Below are 14,229 nucleotides of genomic sequence, written 5' to 3' on the forward strand. Positions count from 1 at the left end.
ATATGTAGGAAATCGTGGAATTTTTGTATCAAAGTGTTTATTTACTTCGTCCAGCACTTGTTTCTAATAGGGTTGGAGGTGGACGCGCTCCCACAATAAGTGTACCAAAGTGCCTACGTGTTCGCAGCCCCGCTAACATGCCGCTTCTCGAGTGTGGTCCATTGCATGGAGATGCTCAGGGGTATAATATCAGTAGGTCGCTATCTTTGTGAGCGTTTCAGTGAGTCCCATGTGTTAGGCTGAGTGACACGCTCTATAGTATATTCCCTCCCATTCTTTGTCTGAGTGTCCTGCCTAATTCCCTCTCCCAGTGTGCCCGCACGGAGCTTTAAGTGTGAGTGTATCTGGCCTGTAACATCTTGTATAAATCGGCTATTCGCTTTTTATCTGTCGTGCGTGGGGGGGGGAGAAGAGTGTCATTAGCCTCTGTTTTAGGCGCTGTTTCCGACTGTTCCAGATGAACTGGGCAAGTTCTGATTGTGTGTCTGCTGTATTCAGCCTGAAGGCGGCCTGAGAGGAATAGTACGGAACAGATAGAGCATCTGGAGCAGAATGGTCATCTTGACTACGGCTACTTTGCCTAGCCGCGATAGGGGGTAATGTTTCCATAGTCCCAGTTCTCAACGGATTTTTTGTCGCAGGAGCGTGCAGTTAGTAATAGTTGTTTTCGAAAGAGAGGAGGCCAACTGGATCCCCAAGTTTGGGATCGCGTCTGTTGCCCATTGAATGGGGAACAGGCTTTGCAGATGTTCCCAGGAGAAGCGCGTTAGAGATAGAGCTAGGGCAATCGACTTGTCCGTATTCACCTTGAACCCGGCAATCCGTGCAAAAAGATCGAAGTCCCCTAGGCATGCCGGTAGCGCGCTCCGTGGGTTAGATATTGAGATCAAGACATCAGCGTAGAGACTGATCGTATGGGTATAACCGCCAAATTTAATCCCGGTGATCGACGGGTTGTGCCGCATCTTTTGGGCCAGTGGTTCTATATAAAGAGCGAAAAGGATGGGAGATAAAGGGCACCCCTGCCTTGTACCTCTCTCAACAGTAAATCCGGAGGATATGTGTCCTTGTACACAAACTGTAGCCATCTGGAATTTATAGCAATTCAAGACATATGTGCAGAATTTCTCGCTCAACCCCATTCGTTCCAGAACTTGCTCCAGATAAGGCCAGTGGACCCTATTGAACGCCTTTTCGGCGTCGATAGCGAGCATCATGTATTCTCTCTGTGTGCGTGTGGCTTTTTCGATAAGGTGCAGGGCTCGTTTCGTGTTGTCAGAGGTTTGGCGTTCAGGGATAAAGCCCGCCTGATCCAGATCTACGAAATCAGGCAAGGCGGGTGGTTAGAATCCCTGTATATAATTTAAGATCTATATTTAGAAGGAAGATAGGGCGGTATGCCCCACGCTGAGTCTTGTCTTTTCCTGGTTTGGGGATCACCGCTATGGAGGCCTACAGGAGATCTCCCAGGATTGCACCGGAATCCGCGAAGGAATTAAAAAGTTGAGTGAGGAGAGGGGCAATCTGGGCACAGAACGTTTTATAAAAAATGGCAGAGAAGCCATCCGTCCCGTGCTTTCGCTAGTTTGAGGCGCGCAATGGCAGCAATGACTGCTTCTTTTCCGATGTCTCTATCAGGGTGGTCGGCTTGAACATTAGTCAAAGCGGGTAGAGTGATGGAGTCGAGGAAGGCTACCCCAATTGAGCTCTCTAGTGGAGAGCTAGTGGAGAGGTTGGCGTAAAAGTCGCAAAATGCCTTGGCGATGTCTCTTTCCTCCAAGACACGTTCACCATCCCCCCCGGCGAATTTCCTGTACCCTATGCTTTTGCCTGGTCACGCGTAGCTTATGAGCAAGAAGGCGCCTGCACCTATCTCCCCCTATATAAAAAGCGTGTCGCAGTTGCAAGGCCGCAAATTCCACCCTATCCTGGTCGAGCGCTGCAAGTTGTTGACGCATGGCTTTAAGTTGCCTCCACACTCGGGGGGCTCCCGTCTTCTGATGCATCTGCTCTAGCTCTCTGGTTTGTTGGGTGAGTTCTTCCCGCTTGCGCCTACACTCCAGATTGGCTGCAGCTGAGATGGCTATTAACTACCTCCTAATGACTGCTTTTAGGTCCGCCCATTGCGTTGCAAAAGTGGTGTCGGTGTTATCATTGTGAGAGCGGTAGTCAGTGATGACGCGATGTACCTGCTTAACCACTTCTTTGCGATGCAGTAGTGTATCCCTGAGGCGCCATGTTCTAGGAGGCTGGTGGGTAGGTGGGAGGGAAGGAACAGCTGTCACAGGGGCATGATCTGAGAGGGAGGCGACTCCTATTTCTACCTCCGTCGTTAGAGCGTGTACAGGCGCGGATGCCAGCAGATAATCCAACCTGGCGTACGTCTTATGTGCATTGGAATAGTAGAGTATTCGTGGCTTTGGGGGAGGAAGTTACGCCATAGGTCGCTTAACACTATGTAATGTAAACAGGGCAGACCCCCTGTGGAAAAGGCGCCTGTCTAATGCGTGCGTTGACATGATCTGTCGAGGGTGTTGTCAAGAACCAGATTTAGATCTTCCCCCTAGAAGAATGTGACGATTGGGTGTGGCTGTTGCTTCCATAAGAGCGTAGTGTAAGAACCGTTCTTGGCCATCATTTGGAGTGTACACTGAGCCAATGGTGAGTGTTAAACCACTTATGGCTAATTTACAAGTCAATAGTCTACCCTTTATCTCAGTCTCTTTGTGTAAGACCTCCCCTTTAAACCGCTGGGCTACCAGAATAGCAACCACGGCTGTTTTAGTTGGACCTGAGAAAAAGAACTGAGTTGGGAACTTCCGGGACCGGAGGCGGTGACAATCTTTAGACAAAAGGTGCGTTTCCTGCAACAGGCAGATATCTGCTTGGGTATGTTCCAGACACATGAGAACTGCTCTTCGTTTCACCGGGTTATTAAGACCTCTCACATTTAGGGGGAGTATTTTAAGCTTGGTAGTAGGCATTCACCATGGTAACAGTGTCAAAAGCAATGGTGGGGCGCTGGACCCGATACTATTAAGGTGTGGGGTAATATCTCGTCTACGGTGCCCAGATGGGTTGTTTGACATTACAACGCATGCTTTTACTGCGCATGCCTTTACATCGTAAGTTTTACAATGCATGCTGTTACAACGCATAGTGTTGAGGGGTGCTGGATAGTGAATAGTTTAATTTACTATTCCAACTCCAGTCCCCGTGGATAGTCGGGAAGGTGTTGGATAGTAAATTAAATCTATTCCCTATCCTAGAGCGCCCCCCAGCGCAATGCGTTGTAATGACATGCGTTGTAAAACTTGCGGTGTAAAGGCATGAGTCGTAAAAGTTGCGTTGAAAAGGATGTTCCCCGCCCAGACGGCATGGACCTACGCTAACCCTGAAAGGAAGGTGGACAAGAAACACTGGAGCCCTCACCATGAACCCCCCCCCCCCCCCAGAAATAGAAAATTTGAAAAAGGAAAACAGTAACATATTGTCCATCATCCATAGGTGATTGGAAGTGTGGTAAATTGGGGTAGATGGCCCAGATTCGAAAAGACCCCCTCCCGCCAACAGCCCAGGGCATAGAACAAACAATCAGTCGGCCATTTAATATCGTAAAGTTCAACCAGGTTGAGATGAAGCCAGCTCTGTCGATGCTGGCCCTTTTGTGATTTCTGCAGCAGGGGGTGTCCTAGGCTGACGTCTTCGGCCCTGTTGGCGCCATCGGGGCTTGGAGCCATCCATTTCCATCTTGGGGCCTTCTGTGTCATTCCGCTCCGTAGGAGGATCCACACCAAGTGAGTGTCAGGCCTCCGTCAGGGATCGTAACTGGTATAGTTTATTGTCCATGCGGAAATATTGCGCTGTTGTAGATGAGCAGTGATGGGTCGAAAGGTTCTACGTTTTTGCAGGGTGAGTCCAGACAAGTCCTGGAACTTTGGAATGAAGCAAGGATAAAATTACGGTTTCGAGTAACTATGTGATTACCATATAAGAAATGGCCTGTTGTGAGGATAAATTCCTATTCAGTAGTGCGACAGATCGGTGCGGAATGTCACATACCTTTTCTCAACGCTTTGTATAGCACTGTGAAATTAAGGGGACAGTTCACAGTCCTGTTTGCACACAAATTAGTTGGCTACACCAGTATCATTTGCAATATTTAAAGGGAAGGAGTGCATTCTTACATCTCTTCTTTTGCAGTGTAGTCTTTGAGCCATTTTGGTGTTAATATTGGGACGATAAAGATGGCAGTGACATATAATGAATAACTATAATACTGTATTATATGCCAGTTGTTAATTGAAAATGAATACAAATATATTAAATAAAAAAAAACATACATGTGATTTGTAACTGCTGTAGTTTAACTTTCACTTAGTCGAACATCTTGCGCTGCTTTTGCACCTCTCGTGAGTAATCCGGGAACACCATGATTTTGGTATTGTCCAGCCGTATTTCCCCCGTTGCGTCTGATTTCCCTGAGGATGAGGTGCCTGTCTTGGTAATTAAGAAACCTTGCAATCAGCGGGCAAGGTGGGGCCCCCGGCGGTGGTCGGGTCCCCGACATTCTGGGCGCTCATTTGATTACAAAGCAGGGTGAAAACTGCGCACCAGGGAGTACGTCCAACAGCCACGTATGCAGGTAGGCGCCTGTGTCCGATCCCTCCACGGCCTCTGGAAAGCAAAGAAAGCGGAGGTTGTTTCTCCGGGCTCTATTTTCAGCATCGTCAACTCTCCATAATAAATCCTTCATGGCCGCTGTCAGGGCTGTGACCTCTCCCTGGAGTGTATGTGCAGTGTCTTCAAGCTCCGATTTGTGCTGCTCAGTGTGTGTGACTTTTTCAGAGATGTCCCACAGGTCTTGATGGAGCAGGTTAACATCAATTTTAATTGTGTCTATTTTACCTTCGAGTGCCTCCCTAGAAGACTGGATCGCCCGGAAGTTAACATTGTTGTCCAGTTCGTCCGCGGAGGCGAGGGCAGGGCGTTCCGACGTAGGCAGGATTTTGCGAAACTTGTCCGTCTTGCCCTGACGCTGAGTTTTGGGGTCCTTGTCTCATGCCATCAGGAACTATTACTGCTGGGTGCAGCAAGACCACAGAGGTGGTATGGACCGTGGGGCCTCCGGCGTCCCAGAGCTCTGCGCTTTGAGGAGGCATGCCTGGTGTTGTCGCGCCTCTGGCCAGTATCTTCACGTGAGCCCACCTGCACTGTGCCTGGGAGACGTCTACCCCGACATATCTGTGATCTCCCGGGCATACATATCTTCACGTGCCGGGAGCCAGTGTGTCCCCTTGATGATGTGAGCACCCAACCACTGGTGGTCCGCGGCAGGGACTGCCCGCCGTCCGACCGGTCTCTAGCTTCCCCCACAGTCGCACGCTGCGGCCCGGGTGACGCAGGTTTCTTTTGTCATTGGGAGGCGTCTCTTCACAATGCGGCTTTCGGTGGGGCTCGCTGTGTGGCCCCTCGCGCCGCCCGCAACAGGTCACTCAACCAGGGGCGCCGCCTCAATGTCACAGGGGAACCACCACACACCACACCGCCACTGCAGAGTTCAAAGCGTCCAGTGTTATATCAGCTGGGCCCCCAGTTGCATGTTCATCCGCTTCTCCGATCACAGAGCGGTAGCACAAGGGGCTGGGGGGGGGGGGGGGGGGGGGGGGGGGGCGCGCCAGGTTCTGTCCAGATGTCTTCCACACCCCCTGCGGTCGCTCCAGTCCCTCCGTTGATGCTCCTTACCCCTCTTGCAGTCGTTTATCCCCTTCCCGAGGCAGCCTCAGGTCTGACTTTTTCCCAAGAGGTCCCTCTGATTCACCCGCTTCCTTGCGGGTCGCCTCAGAATTCAGCGGGGGTCGCACTTGCCTCCTCAGCCCTCGCGTGCTCCAATCTGGCAAGGCTTCTGCTCCTAAGTGCGCTCACCGGGTGACTGATCCGAAGGGCTCGCCCTGCTGCTCCACGCCATCAGCGCGAACACAGCTGTGCCTATCAGCCACCTAGCGGGCTACCCGATGCTACTGGGTCACTGCCTCTCAGTCCGGGTTCGTACGTGCGGTCCTCGGTTCCACTGCCGCAAAAAGGAGATGTTCAGGCAGGGAGAGTCCTGTAGCCGCTCTCTCACAATGGTGGGGGTAGGAGGCCGCACGCACATCCCAGGCGTCGGCCCATCAGCGCCACCCGCCGCATTCCAAACCTGCAAGCACGGGAGGGGGAGACCCCGGCAGAGCCCCCGGGGCTCACCACCTCGCTGTCTCCCTTCGTGGTGTGGCGCCCCCGATCAGCGCCCCTAGGCAGGGCGCACGCCTCTCGAAGTCTGCACGATCCCCAGTTGCGCCATTTTGTCCCCGAGTCCTCCGCACAGCTCTCGTCTTTATCGGCCTCGCCGCAGCGATTTTCCGCCGTCAGGAATCTTCGCCTCTGTTGTGTAACGTCTGCACACTCGACCCTCGCTAAGGTGGACCAGGATTTCAAATTTGAGCACAGGGTTTAAACAGGAGCACTGGCAGGCACACGGAGCTCCAGTCGGACACGTCTAGTCCGCCATGCTGCTGGCCACGCCCCCCTGTGAGCTTCACTCTTGAAGTTTATTCCCAAACCTCATTTTCGTGGATAAGCCAGTAAAATTAAATGATTGCCAGAAGCATTAAGGCCTTGGAACATCTAAAACCACTATGCCGAGGGGTGTGGTCTTGATCTTAAATGGGTAATTGTTAGCTTTAGTGTGTTTTCTTTTTCAGTGCACTTAGTGCCCATACCCAGAGAAGAATGCAGCACCTCTCCTGTAAACTGAAGTATGTGGCAAGGAACTAGCTAAGGCTTGGTGGAGTGTATGGAAAACCCCAAGTGGTGAATGGTGGTGCACATTAACTATTGGTCTGTGGTTGTCTCTGTGCTGTTTTAGCAGTTGTTGGGGTAATGGCATAGGTGCACAACTGCATACAGAGATGGGATAGCATTACAGTGAGCCTCTTTGTGAACACCTAGGGAATTGTGCTGAGTTGGAGTTGAATAAAAGACTCTTTATGGCAAACCTTTTACGTCTTTTGGTTTGAAATCTAAAGAAGGCATCCATAAGTTTAACAAATACTTACAAGTATACTTAATGCAATACCCACATAACCTATACCAGAGTAAACGTGAAATGTGTGTACTAGAAAAAACGGTTTGTGGTTATACAGGAGTAAATAATCCTGATGTTCTAGGTTGTGGGCACTCCAGTTTCTGGGCAGAACATGAGTGGGTCCATGTAATCAGGGTTCCCGTAGTGCACAGTGACAGCCCGAACAAACCGAGATGTCTAGGTCGAGGTGACCGGTACACGCATTAGGCAGCATGGGCCCACCACAGTCTCCCTTCAACACCATTTTCGCTGGTGGTGCAGTCTCACTTCAGTTTTCATGGTCAGTCCACTTCTCTGTGTAGCTCCTCCATCAGGCGGTTACAGCAGGGCTTCTCCACTGTGTAGACCCCTCCTACCAGGGTACCGCCAGCGTCCCTCTCTCAACAGGCATGGCAGATCGTTTTCCAAGGCAGACCTACAGTACTTCTAGGAGATTGTTGCTGACTTTTTCAGGTGATGTACCTCGCATACAACCATAGGATGGGACTGACACACTTCACGTCAGATAGAGCAAGGAATGGCCCCACCTTGCATATATAAACAGTCCACCAGTACATATGTCGTTTTCTAGGTTTATTCCAGTGATTTCCAGTAATCCACAAATACAGTTCTTTGGAATTGTCGACATTCACCAGTAGAAATACAAGAAAAATAAAATGCTTTGTTTTTTTATATGCAACCTAAAACATGAGTAGCATGTAAAATTTATTAAAGTACCACAGTGCCATCTCTTGAGTTTTGATGACATTTAGAAACAACTAGGCTTTCCCCCTTTATTCGTCTATAAGGAGAATATAACATTCATCTATTATCTAGAACATTTCGAAGGTGATCCAGGAGCCTTAATGACAGGCTGAAAAAGATTTCCATGGAAGATGGTTTTGATTATAGAAAATACACTTTTTCATTCTTATGTTTCCTAGGTGCAGTGAGGAAGTGAAGACACCTGGTGAAGAACTGAGCAAGGCAAAGGTTTCCTACAATGTGGAGTTCACCTTTGACACAGATGCCCGTGTGGCTATCACCATTTACTACCAGGCTACAGAGGACTTCCAGAATGGAGTAGCAAGGTATGGGTACATCAGGAGCTGAAAGGAGTGATTATAAGTGTGATACACTGTGCTTTATGCATACGTTTGCAATACACAATTGCACATATTTATGATTTGAGGGAAAGGCAGGCAAAGTAGTTCTCCACAGGCTAACTTTGAATGTGTCCTGTTCTGGTCTTTCTTCTCCTCCCTTTATTTCTTGTACCACTGCCTCATTCCTTCCAGCTCCTCCTCCTCCCTTCTTCCGTTGTCCCCCCGCATCCTCCTTCCATTCTACTCCTCCTTTGTTACTCCACTTATTCCTTCTTTTCTCCTCCTGTCTCCTTTCTCCCTCCTCCCTTTCTCCTAGTCATCCATTCCCCACCCTCCTTCCCCTCCTCCCAGAAGCACTGCCCTCAGTCCTCCTCTCTTGTCCCTCTCTTCTTCTCCGTGCTCAACAGTAGCGACAAAATCAAATTTTTAGAGTGCCAAAAACTCATGATAGCAACTAGTCATCGAGACAAAGTTTACTAAAAAAAGATGGTTCTTTAGAGCTTTCCTAACAGTAGACGTTGTTCTAAAAATCTCCTCACTCCTGGCAGAGTATTCCACAGCGTGCTGGTATTATCTGGGAAGGATTTATCCCTTGTCTTTTGAACGTCACTTAAAGGGTCACCATCAAATATTTGCATGCTATTTTCAAAGCTATCTCAGACAATACTTTGCTTTAGGTATTCAGGTGCTTTACCGTCAAGTGATTTGTTTGTAAGTTTGAGTATTTATAATGTGATTAGAGAGGCCACCGACAACCAGTGCAATTGTTCACTGGCTTCAATGACATGCGCCATAATTCAGGACATGAGTGCTCTTACTGCTGCGTTCTGAAGGACTTGCAACTTGTGGACATTGGCTTTAAATGTCTCCGCTAATACACGATCGATGCATAATCAATATTTGAACCAGTTCTGGCTCTTGCAGTAGTTGACCTGTCTTCCAAAGATACAAGATGGGGTGTATTTCAGAGCAGATTAAGGAGACTCTTGGCTGAATAGCATAGCTATCCAGGCTATCCCTTGAAAGGCACATATTGAAGAAGACCCACAACGTTTTCACCTTTTCTTAAGCTCTATATCCACCTCGTCCACCCTAAGGAAGAGATAGCTATGATAATATTTTTTGAACAGTTTTTCTTGTTTTTTTTTTCTTGTGCAACATCATCAACAAGTAACTCACCACCGTAACATGTACAATTTGCATACGTTTCACACAGTTACAGAGGTCTTTCCCGGTGTGGTACTATATAGCTCATGGTGGCAATGTTGGCAGTAAAGGGCCCGGCCTCTGACAGGGACCCACCCTTCCCATCAGGCTAGGTTTTGATGGGAGGTTCTTGGTTGTCCCCTTCTCTCGTCTAGGTATTCAGACAACTGCTAGATTCCGAGCCCAGACTATTGTAGTTGCTGCAGGGCCCCCACACTTTGTTGAATATGTCGGGTAACCTCTTGCAGTGTATACAACACTCTCTTCCTCCATGCAGGATGTCATGCCGGTGTCTTATTGGCTCGATGTGGGGGGAGTTGGGGTGCCCTAGTTTTCGTAATGTTTCGTTTTGTCAGGATGAAACTCAGCATGCAGAAAAGAAGCTGTTTCCTAGGTAGATCTATATCGCCTGGGATGCCCAGTTTGAGGAGTGGGAGGTGCAAGCAACATGCGCTCCCAGAATGAATATCAATCTTGAGGTCACTGCCTGCCAGTACATTAGTAAGAGGGGGCAGCCCCAAATCATGTGTAAGAAGAACCCACTCCCTCTCCACATCTCAAGCCAATTGGATGATTGTGCCTTGGCCATTTTAAATAGCTGGTATCAGTGTTAATAAACCCTATGTAGGACTTCTAGCTGTGTAAGTCTCAAGCTCCTGGAGGTGCATTAGGGCTACCTCCCAGTCCACATCCTTCAAGGGACCTACATTTGCCTCCCATTTAGTTCAAAGGGGACATATTGTCAAGTCTATTGTTTGAGCGTGTGGGAAGTGTATGATTCAGCTTTAGAGGGCATTCCCTCTGAGTATAACAGGCTGCCGTCCTCCAGTGCCCCTCATGGGGCACACTTTATCTCATAGTGTGTTGGATCTGTAGATATCTAAACCGTTGAGAATCTTGTAGTTCATATTCCTCTTGTAGTTATTGGAAGGATTTTGTGCTCTCTCATCCAGATAGATCTCAGAGGGTTGAGATCCCAGGCTCTCATCCTTTTAGCTTCCTCAGTTCTGGTAACTGACTCCCCACCAACAGTGGGAGCCCATGTATGCAATTGCTTTGTCTTAGGCTCCAAGATAGACCTATTTTGGTCCCAGCAAGGGGGACTGGAAGGGTCTGCCAGAAACATAGTGTATGTGGGATTTTCCTGCCGTTCAATATCTTTATACCCTAGTCTGCCGGGTCATCCCTAGGTGTGTGACTCCATTAGTTTGTTGCTTGCAGCTCGGCGGCCCAGTAAAACGCTCTGAGGTCTGACAGTGTGATACTGCCATTGTATACAGATCTCTTAAGGTTATGGAGCACGATTCACGGAGCCCCACCATACCAGAGAAGGCTGCGCAAGGTTCCCTCCACTAGATCTTAAAAGGTTTCTGGCACCATCCAGGGAGCGTTTTGGAGCACATATAGAAACGTAGGTAACGTAATCAGTGCCGCTTTAGACATCATTGACCGGGTAGGTGCCACCAACGGTCCTCATCACCTCAGAAAGGGGCAGGGCATTGTGTGATCTCGATTCACAAGTAACCGAAACTCTCAGTCAAGACCATGACTTCCAGAGGAATCGCAGCTGGGGTGGGGAGGGGGTAAGAGGGTGGGTGGGGGGGTGGACAGCTACCCATCTATTACAGGATAGATTTGCTCCATTTGATCTTGTATCCTGCGTATCTTTGGAAGGCCCAAAACACCGACAGGGCTGCCAGTAAGGAGGTCATCTGCTCTGTGAGATGCAGTAATATATTCCTCGCAGTGATAGTAGGGGAGGCCAGTAGGTGTAAATAGGCCGAGCGAAGATTACGTGCCGGACAGTGCTTCACAATGATGGCTTTCAGAAAATGCAGGCTGTTACAGTAAAGGGCTTTGAATATTAAGCAGCCAGTCTTGAAGGCGACCCTTTGTTCGATTGGTAACCAGTGCAATTTGCGCAGCAAGGGCCTAGCTGATTGCCATTTCGGTGTTTTATGAATTAATCTTGCTGTCTGGTTTTCCACAATTTGAAGGCAGTGGAGCAATGACTGGAGTAGGCCTAGGTAGAGGGAATTGGAGAAGTGGAGGCGGTATAGTACCCGGAGATCACAACTTGTACCAGTGCCGTGTGCGAGAGCAGATGAGAGATCTAGCAGATTTTTCACAGCTGAAACATGCTGGACGAGATCACTGTCCCCACATGGGCTTTAAGGGAAAGATCTGAGCCGATGATCACCCCTAGGCTCTTCACCGAGCCTGAGGGAGCCAGAGAGGAACCCAGCTCGGTTGGCCAGAACTGTGGGCCCCAATGAGCCACGCTGTTACCTGGCTGGATGAGTTCCGTTTTCCCTGGGTTCAGTTTGAGTTGGTTGTGATTCATCCACAGCTGTACATGGAGCATCACTGCTTGAAAATCTGTTTCAGCGTTGGCGGAGTCGAGATGGAAGATGATCTGAAAGTCATCAACATGATTAAAGACCGTGATCTTCCACTTTTTTAGCGAGTGGATCAATGGCCGGAGGTGGCTGATGGAATTGAAGGCCTTCTACGCATCCAGTGCGAAGATGGCCGCATGCTCGTGTGTGTCCCAGAGGTAGTCTAGCCAGGTGTGGAAATGCTGCAGGCTCTGAAGGGCTGCCCTACCCAGCATTAAGCTGTCTGGTCTCTGTGCGCCAGGGTCGTAATGACCCTGCCCAGACGGAGTGGCAGCTCTTTTGTAAGGATCTTAACTTCCACGTTGAGGAGGAAAATCGGTCTGTATGAGGCACAGTGGTTGGGCGGCTTCCGGCGGCTTCCCCTGCTTAGGTGTGACTATGATTGTTGCCCTACATAAATATGGAGCTCTTACAGGTCTCTCCTCTTCCAGTATGCCATTATATGGGGGTCCCACTGCCGACAGTCTGTTTATAGAACTACGTTGGTATGCAGCCGGGGAAAGCGCCAGGCCCAAATGGCGTGAGGGTTGCCACCTCTTTGAGTTCCTTGAAGGAAAGGACATGTTCTAGGCAGGTACAGTCTACTGCCTGTAGGCACAGAAGTGGAAGCTCCACTAGGCAGGCCCTGACATCATTACCTCATGCTGATCGCCTCTTACTGTACCGGTCCCGATAATACGGAGAAAAGCGTTCCACAGTTTCACCATCGGTCGTGAAGAAAGTCCCATCTGGCAATTCAAACTCCCCCACCCATCTATTTGCCGTCAATGTTCTGCTGAGCCACGTTAAAAGGTGACCTGCCTTATCCCCAACTTTTTACAGTTTTCATTATGTTGCTAGAAAGTTTTTTTTTTTTTTTTTTTTTTTTTTGCCAAGTCGTGTGTGAGCATATGGTATTCCGTTGCTTGTGCCTTTATGCAATGCTGTGACACCTGGACCGCTTTGGTTTTATAGGCCTCCTATGTATCCTGCAGCTCTTGCTCATGAGTAACCAAGCGCTCCTCTCTGTTTTTTTTCTTTTCTTTTTTTTGCCGGATATAACATTTTGGTCTCAGTCCGGGAGCACTGTTTTTTATGCCTCCCAGACCACCCTGAGTGAGCCCACTGTACTCACAATGTTGTTGTTGAAGTATAAGGAGGAATCTCTGCAAAGCTCTGACACCACTTAATGTCCTGGAGATCCCAACTGTTTAACCTCCAATTGTGACCTCTCTGGGGGGGTGGAGGGGACAGCCCCTAATGTAATCCTAATTTTGGTTGATTGGAGATGCCTCTCTGTAAATATTTGGCCTCAATAGTGGTCGGGCATTCTGTAGATGGAACAAGAGCATAGTCAATACGAGAAAATGACATGTGGGCCCGGCGAAATAAGAGCACTCCCTATTCAGTGTTTGACATATTCAGTGTTTGACAGGTTGTCCACTCATCTGAGAGTCCCAGGGTGGATGCAAATAGTGACAGAGCACTGGATGCGCGCCCGCAGCAGTCCCAAGGCAGACTTATACAGCACTGCGTCCATGACCATGTTGAAGTTACCCCCAACTACGTGTATTTTGCGTTTCTAATAGCATGTGACTTAAGGCGTAAAGCACAAGTTGATGGAGACGGGTAGAGTGTACACTCCTAGGCAAGGTTTTTCTGCCTTTGGAACCCAGCATGGCTACCAATCTACCCTGTGTGTACTGCCAGGTCTTTACCACTTGGAACAGGAGGTTCTTATTTGATAAAATTACGACATCCTATGATCCTCTGATATATCCCGCACATGCAAGCACAGTGTATTGGACTCCATTGTGGCATGGGCTGTGGTGTCCCACCAAGTGTGTCTCCTGGAGGAGTACTATATCTGGTATGTGCCTCATGATGTACTGTGTGACAACCCCTCTTTTGACCATGTTTAATGGACAGATCATTAACATTTCAGGATAGCAGTGTCAAGCGATCAGTGTCACCCAGTGTAGATTGTGTCATTAGGTATCTTGGGTTCTGGGGTTCTCAGCACAGCTAAGAGAATATCTTGGGTCCACAAAGCAACCACGCCCCCCTCCCACTCCTCACCTTTTATATATTTCAATAATTTTATGCATTGTGTGGCCTCCAACTTCACGTTATGATTCCCCCTTCGCGTTTCACAATTACTCTAGTGGTCCAGTTGCCATCATTGTCGCCGCTCATGTCTGATCTATTGGGGAAGCTGCACCCCAAGGGGAAACTCTATGCTCCGGTTTGGGTCCCTGAGTGTCTCTGGGGTCTCCTGCCCCCCTCTCGCTGTCAGGTCTGTGGCCTTTGGGTGCGTCTACTCTGATAGGATAGACATCAAGGGTGCTCGCCTAGGTTTACCTTTCTTCCTGGTATGTTGTGGAAGTGCTGCCCTCCAGGAGTTTAAGTCCTTTTCTTGATGATCAGCCAAGTTGTG

At 49.0% G+C, this 14,229-nt stretch overlaps 1 protein-coding gene across 4 annotated transcripts in view; it reads left to right on the plus strand.

The window, feature by feature from the left end:
- The window catches only part of RNF157 (ring finger protein 157), a 548,807-nt gene that overhangs the window by 160,812 nt on the left and 373,766 nt on the right, over positions 1-14,229 (plus strand). For all 4 annotated transcript variants that reach the window (XM_086930701.1, XM_086930704.1, XM_086930702.1 and 1 more), the window contains exon 4: positions 8,047-8,193. In XM_086930701.1, coding sequence (XP_086786827.1) covers positions 8,047-8,193 — 147 coding nt within the window. The remainder of the gene's footprint in view (positions 1-8,046; positions 8,194-14,229) is intronic.

Source organism: Lissotriton vulgaris, chromosome 7 (genome assembly GCF_964263255.1).
Source record: "Lissotriton vulgaris chromosome 7, aLisVul1.2, whole genome shotgun sequence".
Taxonomy (NCBI): domain Eukaryota; kingdom Metazoa; phylum Chordata; class Amphibia; order Caudata; family Salamandridae; genus Lissotriton; species Lissotriton vulgaris.